The following is a 13,906-nucleotide window of genomic DNA, read 5'->3' as shown; positions in this document are numbered from 1 at the left end:
CATTTGTGATACACACCTATTCTGGGCTATTCCTGTCCATAAAATATAATAATCTTCCCCCTCCTGCCAAAGCTAGCTGGATTCAAATTCAATATTCTGCAAAAGAATAACACTCTGAAAAATACAGCTAAATCTCATTTTTAAAGTCTAACATAACTAAACAACCAACTAGGAATTTTCCAGCAGTTGTTGGTGCTGTTGCTCTGGACCTTTCTACATTCTCCTGATCTCTGTTTATCTCTCTCTTTATTTCCCCCTCTCCTCGCCCTTGTCTGTTTAGAGGCTTGTGTCTTTCACTGTGTCTCTTCCCCTTCCCTATTTTCCTTTTGATTTTTACCATTTTCATGACTCTCAATATCTTTCCCTTCTGTTTCCATGTCTATAGCTTGCTTTCACTTTTTTGTTTGTTTTATCATTCCCTCTTTCTTATCTTCCTCTGACTTCTATCTTACCCTGTTTATATCGCCAACCAAATTGGAAAATGATTAGTTACAGGAATGGACAATTCTCCCTTCAGCCTCAATAATTGTTTGTATTTTTTGTCACACCATGCGAGAGCTTCCCATTCCTGGGCTTTTACTATTGCACAGATAATAGAAAGTGATGGGGTCACGCAGCTTCATCAAGCATATCAGTGCATTTCAGAGGCATAAGTGACATATTGGAGCTGTTGTCAATCACTGTTACTGTTGGGCAGGGACAGCATAAAATGGCTCCTTTCAGAGTTCACTGTAAAAGGAGATGGAGCATGTGTATGGTTTTGATGAGCTGACCTCTCTGTTCTTACAGTTTCACAGATGGTTATAGAAGAAGTTAACGCTCTGCACACACAGCTGGAGATTGAGAAATCTTGTCGGGAGAATGCGGAAGTCTTAGCCACAAAGGTAACAATGCCTCTTATACTGCTCAGTGCTTATGTGGGGTCTGATGGCCTGATAGCACAGCGCAGAGGATATTCACTCAGCTCCAATATGAACAAGGGCTAACTGGCACTCACATCTACCAGGCACATTGGGATGGGTTGGACGGTTCTTCTCATAACCAGGACTGTGTGCCATACTTTTTAAATGGACTTTAATGCACAGCCTTGAAATGGTCAGTGACTACTCTCCCCAACATCAGCATGTTACAGTCGGGGTAAGTGGAGTGAATGATATGCACTTACTCTAACATTAGCCCTTTGCACTTCGACAAGGAAGATAAAGCCGTTGTTAACCACACCAATTTAGAATTCACCAGAATGCCCCCGAAATTGCCACACAAGGTTTGGCCAGTCTCCGTGCACTGTGTGCTGGGCATGGGTAAAAACTGATCCCAGACTGCGCTAAATACCTATCAATCTCACATTCAGAGGCTGGAGGAACAGGGAATATAGGAGACAGTCTTTAGAGTGTGGTTGAAGTACATAAATAGTGTAATGCAAGGTGAATTATTGCTTCATATACTGTTCCAGGCCTCCGTGTGCTTTGTTTTGTCACAAAGAACTTTCATACAAAGATTGGTTGAATCTTCTTTACTTCTTGTTACAGCTTAGTCATGAAAACAAGAAGCTGAAGTACCTGAGCCTAACATCACGGGTGTGTCTTGATGACCTGCTTCCCAGTATTTCAGATTGTGGTGTTGCTGAAGAGGAGCCACAGGACACCAGCCCTGACCCCTACATTCAGTATCAGCAGCAGGTCAAAGGTGAATAGCGATGTCTGTACATAGGAGGGAATCTGAGGTAGAAATATTTCATAGCTTACAGCAGTGAGCTCTGATCCACAACCTGCAGGGCATAGTGTGGATCTAGTGTCCATGTGCTTCGATGTCAGGATCTCCATCATTACACCACTGCAATTAAATAGCCATCACGTGGTATATTGCAAAGCAAGGAAAAAGATACACTTAACTGGACCACAGTAGAAAACATTCAACCTAGCAGAGTAAGAACTGACAGCCATTAGTTAAAGTATCATTCATGTTGTAATCAGGTGTCAACTATCTCATAACAGAGCACAGCAAGGAATATCAGGTTCCACCTTCCAGTAATCTTATAGCAGACGCATCACATAATGAGGTGTTATAAATGGAAGCCTTATAATGAGGATGAGGTGTTTAACAGAGACAGTGTTACAACTGAGAGCCTTATAATGTCTCTCTTACACAGCCAACTTCTCATTGTAAGGTTCATCACACCCTCTGTTATACAGCACAAATGGAAAGGCACACCAAAAACCTAATGGTGGGGTTGTTTCAGGACCTTCTGATGGGTTTGTTGGGATCCAGGGAGCGCCCCAAAGATCCTTGTTGCCTGTAGTTGAGATTTTCCCAGTCCCAGCATGACCTTTTGGGCCTCGGGTCCTTCTGACTGCTGAATAAACATGGTGTCTAAAAGGGTCTTGTGATGAACTTGTGGTGTATGTGTGACATTTGGATGAAGGGGAAGTTTGCCTGTTTCTACAGCTTGATTCCTGTGTGCCCACAGATCTGCAGGAGACAGTAACACAGCTATTGGAGGAAAAGAAACAGCTTGCCAGTCAAGTACAGGAACTACAGAGCAACATTGAGGAACTAACCACCAGAGTAAGTGCCTGTTCTGTTGGCTTGACAGAGTAAGTGAAAGGGCCCCGAATATACAACCATGAAAATTATGGTGCAGTTTCTCACCATTGCAGAATTAGTCACAGCGGGCTTTGCAGAAGGTAATCACACCCAGGCTTTTACAAAACCAGCTGATGAAAGAGCTGAGGTTAGTAGGGTTGGATAACTGAAGGCTTGAAATCTGCAAATGAAATGCATGGATATTAATGAGTTGCCAATCGGCCTCTGAGCCACTGATGCTCTGCTCAGCTCTGCTCTGTGTTCTACATGTTTAGAGTACTGATATTGGATCTTGTAAGAATGCTGTGAACAGTAATTGCTGTAAGGAATGTTAACCCCTTCACCATAACTCTTTATCAAAGAGCTGGCTGGAGATTTATTATCCATGTCCAGGGTTTATTAGATGCCTAAAATTTAGCTTGACAGAACTGCCTTACTTACATCAGCTAATCTAAAAGACGTTTGCGGTTACAGGAACCAAACACCGCTTTTGAGATGCAGCACACTTTGAGTGAATGTGTTAAAGTCTTCTTGTAAAAGTCATCAAAGACGTCAAACAACAAAATCTTGAACTAACATTTCTTTCATAACACACTTATGATAACGTGATTAGCAGCATCTGAAAACTAAAGTTTAAAGAGTGCACAACACACTTGAACAGATGCTATTAACTAGCAGAATTAAAAGCCCTACTATCACAAAAGTATTTTAAGTATATCACATTAACTCAGCATCAACTGGGTTCCACTTCATAACAGAATGAAAATATTCAACACCCATGTGTAGCTGACAAGTTAACAGCTTTAAATAACAAGTCTACCAGGTATGTTTAAAGTATAATTCAGTGGACTACTGATAAGTTTGTAACTTTTACAACACGAGTCCCTGATCTCATACAACCCATCCTACTGAGTCAGCGTGGTGCAGTTAGAAGTCTCGCTTCCCTCCGGTCATTTGTAGTCCCTCTGGGGACACTGGCTTGATGAATCTTTGTCTATGGATGTGGTATCTATTCCCTCCTAGGATGTCTGCCCTCTTCCAGGTAGAACTAATCTTGTCTTCAGGTCTCAGAATCGTAACTCTTCCATGCAAATGATACTCTTAAACAACTGCCTACGTCTGACTGGACTTCTGAAACTTTGAAGTGTCACTATTAGCAATTTCTCATCTTAGAAGTCTTGCTTTATAAGTTATTATTCCTTTCTCTAACCTTTTAAACTCTTCTCTAGATTTATCCAAGCCTCTCTCTCTGTCCATCTGGGGTTTACAGTATGAAAACCGGGCAGAGTGGGGGAGAGCAGTTAAAATGGAGGGGGTGGGCTTACCCACTCCTTTCCTGCCCTAATCTAGCAGCAAGGACAACCACCCGAAGCTGACGGGGGCCTTTTTAAATATGCAGATTGGGCTCCGATGATGTCAACAGGGCCCAACTGCTATGTTTACCTGAGGCCTGAGTGGGGGAGCAGCGGTGGCTTCCCCATCAGGACAAACCTGCTGGGAACAGGAGCCAGGCTAGAAGAGGCACAGTAAGGTGAGTTTTTAAAAACATTGTAAGCTTCCTTGTCAGCCAGGAGGAGCAGGGATTAATGAAGTCAATAGAAATGAAAATCGGGAGAGATGTATAATGGGCGGCTGAATTGATACCGCCCGTTTTACACTATCGGTAAAAGTTAAAATGATCCCCTCTGAGTGGTTGTCGATTACTGCGGCAAACTACCTACCAAGCCAACCACCCTCCCAGTACAATTTTTTAGGTGGGTAAACTTGTGTAACTCTAACTGGGCATCAAAAACAAACAAGAATGTAGAGTATTAAGACTGGACACTCACCATTCAGACATGAAAGCACATCATGTCACTCTGTGTGGCAATATGCTTTGGTGCATCAACGACCTGAGTCAACACCATTGTAGCTTGATGATGCCATGTGTGGGATAGGACATCTACAAACCCCTGAGATGGGTATGAGGGTAAAGTGACATTTGCACTCACTCAAAACTGATGTTGTTATTGTGTCCTTTTGTGTGTGCAATGTTTTCAGCTGGAGAAGGAACAAGTCGAGACGGCAGAGCTACAGACAGTGCTGGAAAAACAAACAAAAACAATAAAAAGTTTCAACAGAGGTGAGTTCAAAAATACCTGTTGCTGTTCTGGAGAATAACAGTCAGTTTCAGATGAATTTGTTTAAATACCAGTATGTAACTCACATCTGTTATTCTATACCAAAATTATCTGACTCCCTCGATTAGATTGCAGCCTGTAACTCCCAGTTTCTATAATTTGCTACACCGGCAATGGATGATTTATTTAGTATGACTTGGTCCAGAATTTTAAAAAACATTTAACAAATATATAAATTGAGGGATGTTTTCTTAGAAGTGCATGGAATAAGAAAAGCATAAGAAGAAGCCAGGCTTTAACCAGTTCAAGTAAGGTCTCTTTACTGTGAGTGGGATTCAGAGGTTTCTTGACAGTCTATGGGCTGGATTTTAATTCAGGGGCGGGCTGGGGTCGTGTAATCCGCATTTCGTGTTATCCACCCTTATCTAAATCGATGTGGGAGATTGATGCGATTTTAACTTAATTGGCCAATTGAGTTCCAACGTGTGGGAACCCATGGCAAATGAGTTTTTCCAGTCTGAAAGTCGCCTCCGATGACGTCATCATTGCTGCTGCTTTTAAAGTCTGCAACAAGCCTTGCTTCTTCTGCAGACTGCCAACCTTTTGGCCTTTCATGCTACAGGGACCTGGAGGCAGAATGACCAGCGAGAGACCTAGGTCTGCTCTCAGGTTTGATGATGTTGCCTTGCAGGCTTTAGTTGAGGGAGCAAGAGCTCATAAAGAGGTGCTCTTCCCTTCTTCAGGGAGGAAGAAGCCTCCCCAGCAGATCAAGGCTGTATGGATCCAGGTGGCAAAGGAGGTCAATTCATTACCAGTAACCTGCAGAACCGGGATTCAGTGCAGGAAGAGATTTCATGACCTTCTGCGCACTGGAAAAGTGAGTATGAATTTCCCATCACCCTCAATCTGATCCCCATTGCCTTTCCTCACCAGCACTCAGCTTTAGCAATCTCTTCCTCCACATCCCACTTGACACTGACATCCATGCACCCTTACCCATTCCCTCTCTCTCTCTATGGTCACATTCACCTAACTATTCGACTATGCAGCCCTCACACTCCCCATCACTGTGATGCTATGAAAACAACTGACAACACACAGGGAGGGCCCTTGGTCTTGCCACCTCACTCCATCATTGTCTCCTTCTAAGTATCTATGCTATGGAATCTCTATAATCACTCCTTCATTCTCACTCAACCTCCACTTGTCTCCCTCATTGCAGGAAAAGAGAGCTCACAATAAGCGAGAAAGAGCGAGGACAGGAGGAGGGCCACCCTTAGTAGCCCACCTCACCCCCTGGGAGGAGGCGGTCCTGGAGATCGTAGGAGTGGAGGAAGGTGCGCAAGTGGGGGATGGACAGAGGGGTGCATCACAGCAAGCTGGTGACAGAATAGTTTTCCATCTCTCTCATTGACATTGCATGAGTCGCTGATAATGATTCTGAAGCTCTAACAGATGGACTAATGATCATCTGCAATATGCAATGTGCATGTAACCTTGGCATCACATCTCTGACTCTTTTCTTTACTCCCCCGCAGGACCATCGCAAGCACCCGTCCCCACTAGCCAGGTGGAAGAGCATGAGCCTCAAGACTCCTCAGAGAAAGCTGCAACCTCTGAGGGTGCAGCGTCAGCAGAATTCAGCGCACCCAGCACCAGCGCAGACACTCACACCTCGGTGGGATCTTCGGGACATAGAGTAGTGTTGTCACCTGGTGTATCACAGCTCACAAGTGAGCATCAGCAGATTGTGGAGACAGGGACAGCAGTGCAGAGTCCTAGTCGGAGGGCGCAGGACTCTGTCAGCTCAGCTCAGCTGCATGTCGACCCTCTGCCTCTGGGTCCATCCATAAGATCAGCAGTGCAGGAACTCCAGGAACAGATGCAGGATACTCTGGCAGGTTTTGCCTCCCGGGTCGCTGTGAGTGTGGAGCGAATGGAGGAGTCCATTGCGAACATGAGCAGAGTCCTTGTGGAGTCATTGTCGCATGAACGCATCACCATGGAAAGGATGGCAACCTCCATGGAGGTGATAAGAGCAGAAAACATGGTGAGTGTTCAGAATAGAATGACATCTCTGGAGGAGCGATGGTCATCTATTGAACAGAGAAACCAGACCTTCATGGAAGTCCTTCTGAGTAGGACTGCCAGTGTAGATACAGGTCCCCATGGCCCCCCTGATGTGCAACAAGGTGCTCTCAAGCCACTTGCAAGCGCTGAGGGGGACCTGACCCATGAGAGGGAAGTTGGTGGCAGACATCAAGGAAGTGGGGGCTCCTCTCCAAGCGCTCACACTTCCATGCCACTGCAGAGCCCTCGGTCAGAGCCCCACCAGAGTCCACACCCAACTGTGATCGGCGTCGCAACTCCTGCACAGCCATAGGAGCAGCAGACTGTTGCCGAGCCCTCACAGGTTTGCAACCCCAGAGGACGCCTGCCAAAGGTGTCGAGACAGGAGCAGCAGGAAAGTGAGCAAGGGGCCTCCACAGCTGCTGAAGCCACAGGGTAAGCACCACGTAGGAGCACACGTAAGCAAAAGATACTACACAAATAGTCACAAGCATAGTCACTTGGGTGAAATTTGATGTTTTCTGTGAAAAAGCCATCCGATGAATAATGTAAATAAAAAATCTGATGGCTACTGCTGTAGTTGTGGCGTGTGTCATTTCGCGATTGGGACTTTCACATTGAGGGCTTAGGATTACTTGCAATTGTCAGTATGCTGGTCAAATTGCTAGGAATCCGCTGGTCCTTGGCCATTGTCGATGCTCAGGTAAGAAGCTGCGAGGCAAAAGTGCTTGATTGGCTAGGCTAAGCAAATCTGGCCAAGATGAGTGCGTTCCTTGCATCCCGGGCAGCAATGTTCTCGCGTACTGCTACCGCTGGTTGATGGGCCTCTGCAAGATGTTCGTTTTCGCTCTCCTCCTCCTTCTCCGCCTCCTCCTCATCTGAGGAGGATATGTGACAAGCCACTTGGTCCTCAGGCATCTGCAAGCCATGACGCTGTGCCATGTTTTGAAGTGCACAGTAAACCACGACGATTCTGGAGACCCTGGCTGCTGAGTACTGCAGGGCTCCACCTGATCTGTCCAGGCTTCTGAAGCGCATCTTCAGCAAACCGATGATTTGCTCGATTATGGCTCTGGTGGACATGTGGCTGGAGTTGTAGCTCTCCTCAGCTTCGTTGGATGGGCTCCTCAATGGCGTCATTAGCCACGTCTTCAGAGGATAGCCCTTGTCTCCAAGTAGCCATCCGTTAAGTTGGTCTGGTAGACTGAATAGTGGAGGCACACTAGACTGGCGCAGTACGAAGGAGTCATGGCAACTGTCAGGGTACTTGGCACAAACATGCAAAATTTCCTTCTTGTGGTCACACACCAGCTGAACGTTAAGGGACTGGAAGCCCTTGCAGTTGACAAAAATACCTGGATTGCGATGAGGTGCCTTAAGGGCCACATGTGTGCAGTCAACGATGCCCTGCACCCTTGGAAAGCCTGCCAGATTAGCTAATCCAACCGCACGCACCGTGACACTTGCTTGATCCTTGGTGAAGTGGATGTGATTGTGCGCGATGGCAAAGAGGGCATTGGTTACCTGCATGATGCAAGTGTGTGCGGCCGCCTGGGAGATGCCGCTGATGTCTGCTGCTGATCCCTGGAATGAACCTGAGGCAAAAAAGTTGAGTGCGGTGGTGACTTTGATGGCCACTGGTAAGGGTTGTCCACCTGGTCCTCTGGCCTGCAGGTCTTGTTGCAGCATTGTGCAGATGTCACCCACTACCTCTCGCAAAAGTCGGAGCCGCCTTTGGCACTGCTGCTCAGACATGTTGAGGTAGCTGACCCTGTGTCTGTAGACCCTGTTTGGGGGGTATCTCCTGTGCCGACGGGCTTCCATGCGCTGGCCCCTTCTGGCCTGTGCAGCTTCAGGTGGGTGAGCAGCAGCTTGGTGCTCCTGTTGTTGCTGCTGATGTTGGTGCTGCTGCTGTTGGTGCTGCTGTTGTTCCTGGTTCTGCTGGTGCCGCGGCTGGTCTTCGTCCTCATCTAATGTCCAGAAGGGAAGGAAATAAATGGCTCCCATGCTTCTGGTATATGCCTTAGTTGAGCAAGCGCTCAGTGAAGGTGGTGAGAGGGGTTTCCCAGGAGGCCACACTGGAGATGGGTGTCAGGCTCCAAACTTCCACAGCTGTGGTTATGCCTTCTAAAAGTTCCCCCAGACCTGAGACTACAAAGTCCTGCCACCTGCAAATGATGGCTGATCAAATCTCCTCTTTAATGGTTGAGCTGCAGCTGATAGTCACCAATCCAATTGTGCTCCCGCCAGGTTTCACCGTCGTGTTTCAGAACAGGCGTGTTTCACGTGGCAAAAGGGTTAAAATCACAATGGCCTTTCAAAATGGCATTACAGAGGCAATTTAGTGTTTGTTAAGGGCCTTACCGGCCTATCCCGCCTCTTGGAGGCGGGACGGAGATGGGACCATTAGACACGAATTAATGAAAATTGCTTGGAAGCGGGATGGAGGCGGGGTTGTGCCCGCCCGCCAGTTTTTGCAATTTTAACCCCCCACACGCCTCCAATCCCGCCTCCACGGTGTGATGAAATATGCCATTCATCACTCATCTGTATTCTCTGTGTGTGATTGTGCCTGTGACTGTGGTTTAGTTTCAGTTCCATTTCCCTTACCTCAGTTCCATTTCCTCACCTGTATTTTATTGTGTGTAGGGCTCCGCCCATACCTGGCCTCTACTTAAGCAGGCCCAGCGTGTCTCACATCCAGTACAGCCGACCTCTGGATGGGAGACACTTCTCCACTGTGTGTTACCTTCTAAGTTAATAAAAGCCTTGCTTTGTTCAGTTAACATTGAGTCTCGGATTTATTGAGGCACATCACACGGCCCAATGAAAATCCCGCCCTATGACTTTCAAGGGCATAGGTAGGAATCTGCATTGTACACAAAAACTAAGTTCCCCACCTCCTTTTGCAGTGGAACTCCATGAAGACTGAGGGGGTGGGGGTTGACAGAGCAAATCCCACATGTATCTTGGAAAGCGAGGAGTACTGGAAGACTGAGCGAGTTTGGAGCCAGTGGATAAGCACAGTGGTTTTGGATGGGAAGAAGCCTGCATTTAGGGGAAAATAAAAGATGTGCTATTAGAGAGCACGTAATAGACAAACAGTACAGAATGCTACAGCTGGACCATTACATTCCGTAGTTACAAAGCATATCATGTATCTAACTACCATAGTACAATTGGTATGCGACAAATCTCCCCTGACAACGTTTGCCTTGTAAGGGACAGGCAGAGATTTTGATCCTTACTAGTCAAGTAGGAAACTCCTGGAAATAGCACAACTGGGCTTCTGCCATTTTCCAGGGGCATCCACTGGTCTCCCGCCAGGACTACACTGGGAGACCAGCAGAACCCCGTGGATTCCTGAGCCCTTCACATATGTGTAATTGAAATTTATTTTTAAACTATATTGCCTCAAGTGTGCATTCTATTAATTTAATCTAAAACAAATCAAGATAAACTTAATGTAGGGGGAGTGTAACATTTGTAGCGTTTAAAAAAGATAGGGAAATGTAATGTCAAAGTGAATGTGAGTGTGCATTGCAAAGAGGTGGATTAGAGGCTGTGCTAGTTAAAAAATGAGCCTGGACATTTGGTTCAAGCTCTGGTTACTAAACGGAGTGCTCAAAGACTAAATGTTAACAGGTATTCTGTACTGTTTGTTTTTAAGTACCTGGGGCAGTATTCTTCTGTTAATGGGCCTTGGAGGCCAAATGTGGGAGGATAATTAATTTCTTTACTAGATAGCGATAAAGTGGAAAGAAATTATAAATTGTAGTAATAAGCCTGTCCTCACACTGACATTATTACACTAATTTATTGTTCAAGTAAATCTGCAATAAGCTTACTCTGTAACTTCATATCGAAACATTTCCCTAAATTGCAACAGTGACTACATTTCAAAGTACTTAATTGGCTGTGAAGCACTTTGGGACACCCTGAGGTTACGAAAGATGCTGTATAAATGCAAGATATTTTTCTTTCTATAATTGTGTTAATAGGTTACAGGCCCACTTCTGCCATTGTAACCCTGAATGTTTTAATCAAGGTATAGTGGCAAATGACACATTAAAAGTTGTTTTTTTTAAATTAGGATTAAAAGTTTGTGGAAAATGTTCTAAAACCAATCAAAATGTTCAATATTTTTAATATAAAATTCAAAAATTTCCAGACAAGGGAGAACCCCTCTTGGAAAGCACAGCACAGAGTGGGGCAGCATTCGGAAAGAGCAATTTTAAAATTGCTGCCTGCACCCCGTTGGCTGTTAATGGCCCGTAAGGATTTTCTGCCTCATCCACCTCCAGCCCCCCGACCACGCCCCCCCCGCGCCCCTCCCACCCTACCATCCCCGTCTTACACTTAGATTTTTGTTAACAATCTACTAGAAAGACAAGATCACATTTTTCTGTATAATGTTTCCTGGCCTAGTTTCCATGATGGCAACCCAGGAGTATGAGGAGCTTAGACAACAGCTGGACCTGGAACAGAGCCTAAGGCAAAAGGCCGAATCCTTTGCTCATGAGGTACGTGTACCAGGGCAGGCAGCAAGAGGTCTGCTTCTGGGGCATGTTAAGTGACTCTATTTGAACATTGCTGGTGTTATTCTTTTATTAAATATGGTCGGCTGAACCCACTTAAATATGAAATATTTATCACATATCTAGTAAGAGAATATTGAAGCTGCTGGTTCTCCAGATAGGCAGCCTTTGAATCACCAATCTACCACTGTTCACCAGCGATTAGAGATATGTAATGAGCATCCACAGAATTAATGTGGAGTCATGACCCTTTCAGGATGCATAATGGAAAATGCAGTCAATTCCACTTCAACACATAATTGAAATATTATTGCAACACATACATGAAAAGTTATTACAACACAGTCCCACACACACAGGGAGCTAAATTGGATAGCCCCCGAAAATGGGCACAGGAATCATGATGCGCTATTACCCCGCGTCCGTTCAGTGTAATGCAGGCAGCACGCCAACTTCATACTGCCTGCTCATTATAATGATTGCCGCTTGCAGCCAGCGCTAATCGCGTTGTTCATTGGCTGCAGGTATCAACAGGGGGCCCGATATCGTTACTGCCTAGCACTACTTAAAGCTAGCCTGCACCTCTTAAAGCTAGCCTGCACCTCTTAAAGGGAAGGTGCATTGTGGCTGCAGGAGGTGCTGAGATAATTGGGAGTAGTGTGCTGTGCAACAAGCAACAATGGTTGACCATGGGAGACAACGGGCACCAAGGTTTTCAGATGTTGCACTGGAGGCCTTGGTAGAGGATGTGGAAAGGAGGAGAGATGTCCTGTATCCACATGGGGGCAGGAGGCCCTCCAGACAAACGATGAGAATGCAGTAGGAACGGATAGCCGCGGAGGTCAATGCCAGGAGTTTAGCCCCAAGGACCTGGATGCAGTGCCACAAGAAGTTTAATTACCTCACACGAGTGGTCAAGGTCAGTGAATTATTCTTCAAATGCCATATCCTACTAACTGCACCACTAGCTTAACCTCTGCTCAATTCACCACATCCCCATCATTCACCTACCAACAATCTCTATCAATCAGGCCTCATACCTAACATTCATATGCTTCACCTCACCCTCACACACTTAACACTGTTGCAAGCCTCACATCTCACAGCTTTCACACACTGCCAGTTATTCAGCCCTGACAGCCACATCACCCAAATATATTGCACCACACTCACTGACACACTTCCCGCTCTCTTGCAGGAGAAGGTGGCGCACAGCTGGAGGCAGCAGGAACTAACCAGCAGGGGGCAGGCCTGCCTATATGTTCTAAGCCCCATGGAGGAGACAATGCTGGCCATTATGGGAAGGGCCATTGCTGAGGCCGTAGCCACCAGCGATGCTGAATCCATCTCATAGGTAATCCTCCTTCCCACATCCCACTTCCCCCTCATTGAATCATGTTACAGCATGGAAGAAGGCCATTTGGCCTGTGCCGGTTCAATGCAAGAGCACTTCAGCTAGTCCCACACCCCCGCCCTTTCCCCATAGCCCTGCAAATTTTTTTCCTTCAGGTACTTATCCAACTCCCTTTTGAAAGCCGTGATTGAGTCTCCCTCCTCCACCCTTTCTGGCAGTGCATTCCAGATCCTAACCACTCGCTGCATAAAAAAGTTTTTCCTCATGTGGCCTTTGATTCTTCTGCCAATCACCTTTAATCTGTGTGCTGTGGTTCTCGACCCTTCAGCCAATGGGAACAGTTTCCCTCTATCTACTCTGTCTAGACCCCTCATGATTTTGAACACCTCTATCAAATCTCCTCTCAATCTTCTCTGCTCTAAGGAGAACAACCCCAGCTTCTCCAGTCTATCCACGTAACTGAAGCCCCTCACCCCTGGAATCATTTTCATAAATCTTTTCTGAACCCTCTCTAAAGCCTTCACATCCTTCCTAAAGTGTGGTGCCCAGAATTGGACACAATACTCCAGTTGAGACCGAACCAGTGTTTTATACAGGTTCATCATAATTTCCACGCTTTTGTACTCTATGGGCTCGATTTTAACTCAGGTGTGGGCTGTTGTCGTGTTATCCGAATTTTGTGTTCCCCACATGAATCTAAATGGATGTGGGAGATTGATGCAATTTTAGCTTAATTGGCCAATTGATTTCCAACGTGTGGGAAGCCTTTGCAAAGGGGTTTTCATGACTGAAAGTCCCCTCTGATGATGTCATCATTGCAGCTGCATTTAAGGTCCACAGCAAGCCTTGCTTCTTCTGCAGGCTTCCAAGCTTCCTCCATTTGGTGTCAGAGGGACCTGCAGGAAAGATGACAAGCATGAGGGCAAGAGCAGCTCCTCGTTTTGACGAGGTGGCACTGCAGGCATTGGTGGATGGGGCTAGGGCCAACAGGGAGGTCCTGTTCCCTTCATCAGGGAGGAAGAGGCCTCACACTCAGACCAAGGCTGTGTGGATGCAGGTGGCTGAGGAGGTCAACTCCTTGGGAGTCACATGACAAACCTGGATACAGTGCAGGAAAAGATTCCATGACCTTCAGCGCACTGGAAAAGTGAGTATGAATTTCCCATCACCCTCAATCTGATCCCCATTGCCTTTCCTCACCAGCACTCAGCTTTAGCAATCTCTTCCTCCACATCCCACTT

At 46.2% G+C, this 13,906-nt stretch overlaps 1 protein-coding gene across 2 annotated transcripts in view; it reads left to right on the top strand.

Annotated features, from left to right (window-relative positions):
• shtn3 (shootin 3) overlaps positions 1 to 13,906 on the top strand; it is a 301,957-nt gene that overhangs the window by 191,971 nt on the left and 96,080 nt on the right. For both annotated transcript variants that reach the window (XM_085995197.1, XM_085995196.1), the window contains exons 3-7: positions 790 to 884; positions 1,530 to 1,686; positions 2,468 to 2,565; positions 4,624 to 4,705; positions 11,202 to 11,296. In XM_085995197.1, coding sequence (XP_085851323.1) covers positions 790 to 884; positions 1,530 to 1,686; positions 2,468 to 2,565; positions 4,624 to 4,705; positions 11,202 to 11,296 — 527 coding nt within the window. The remainder of the gene's footprint in view (positions 1 to 789; positions 885 to 1,529; positions 1,687 to 2,467; positions 2,566 to 4,623; positions 4,706 to 11,201; positions 11,297 to 13,906) is intronic.

This window comes from Somniosus microcephalus, chromosome 8, assembly GCF_052327205.1.
Source record: "Somniosus microcephalus isolate GS21.2 chromosome 8, FLI_Smic_1.0, whole genome shotgun sequence".
Lineage (NCBI taxonomy): Eukaryota > Metazoa > Chordata > Chondrichthyes > Squaliformes > Somniosidae > Somniosus > Somniosus microcephalus.
Note: the sequence above shows the minus strand (reverse complement) of the source record. Positions and strands in the feature narration are given on the sequence as shown.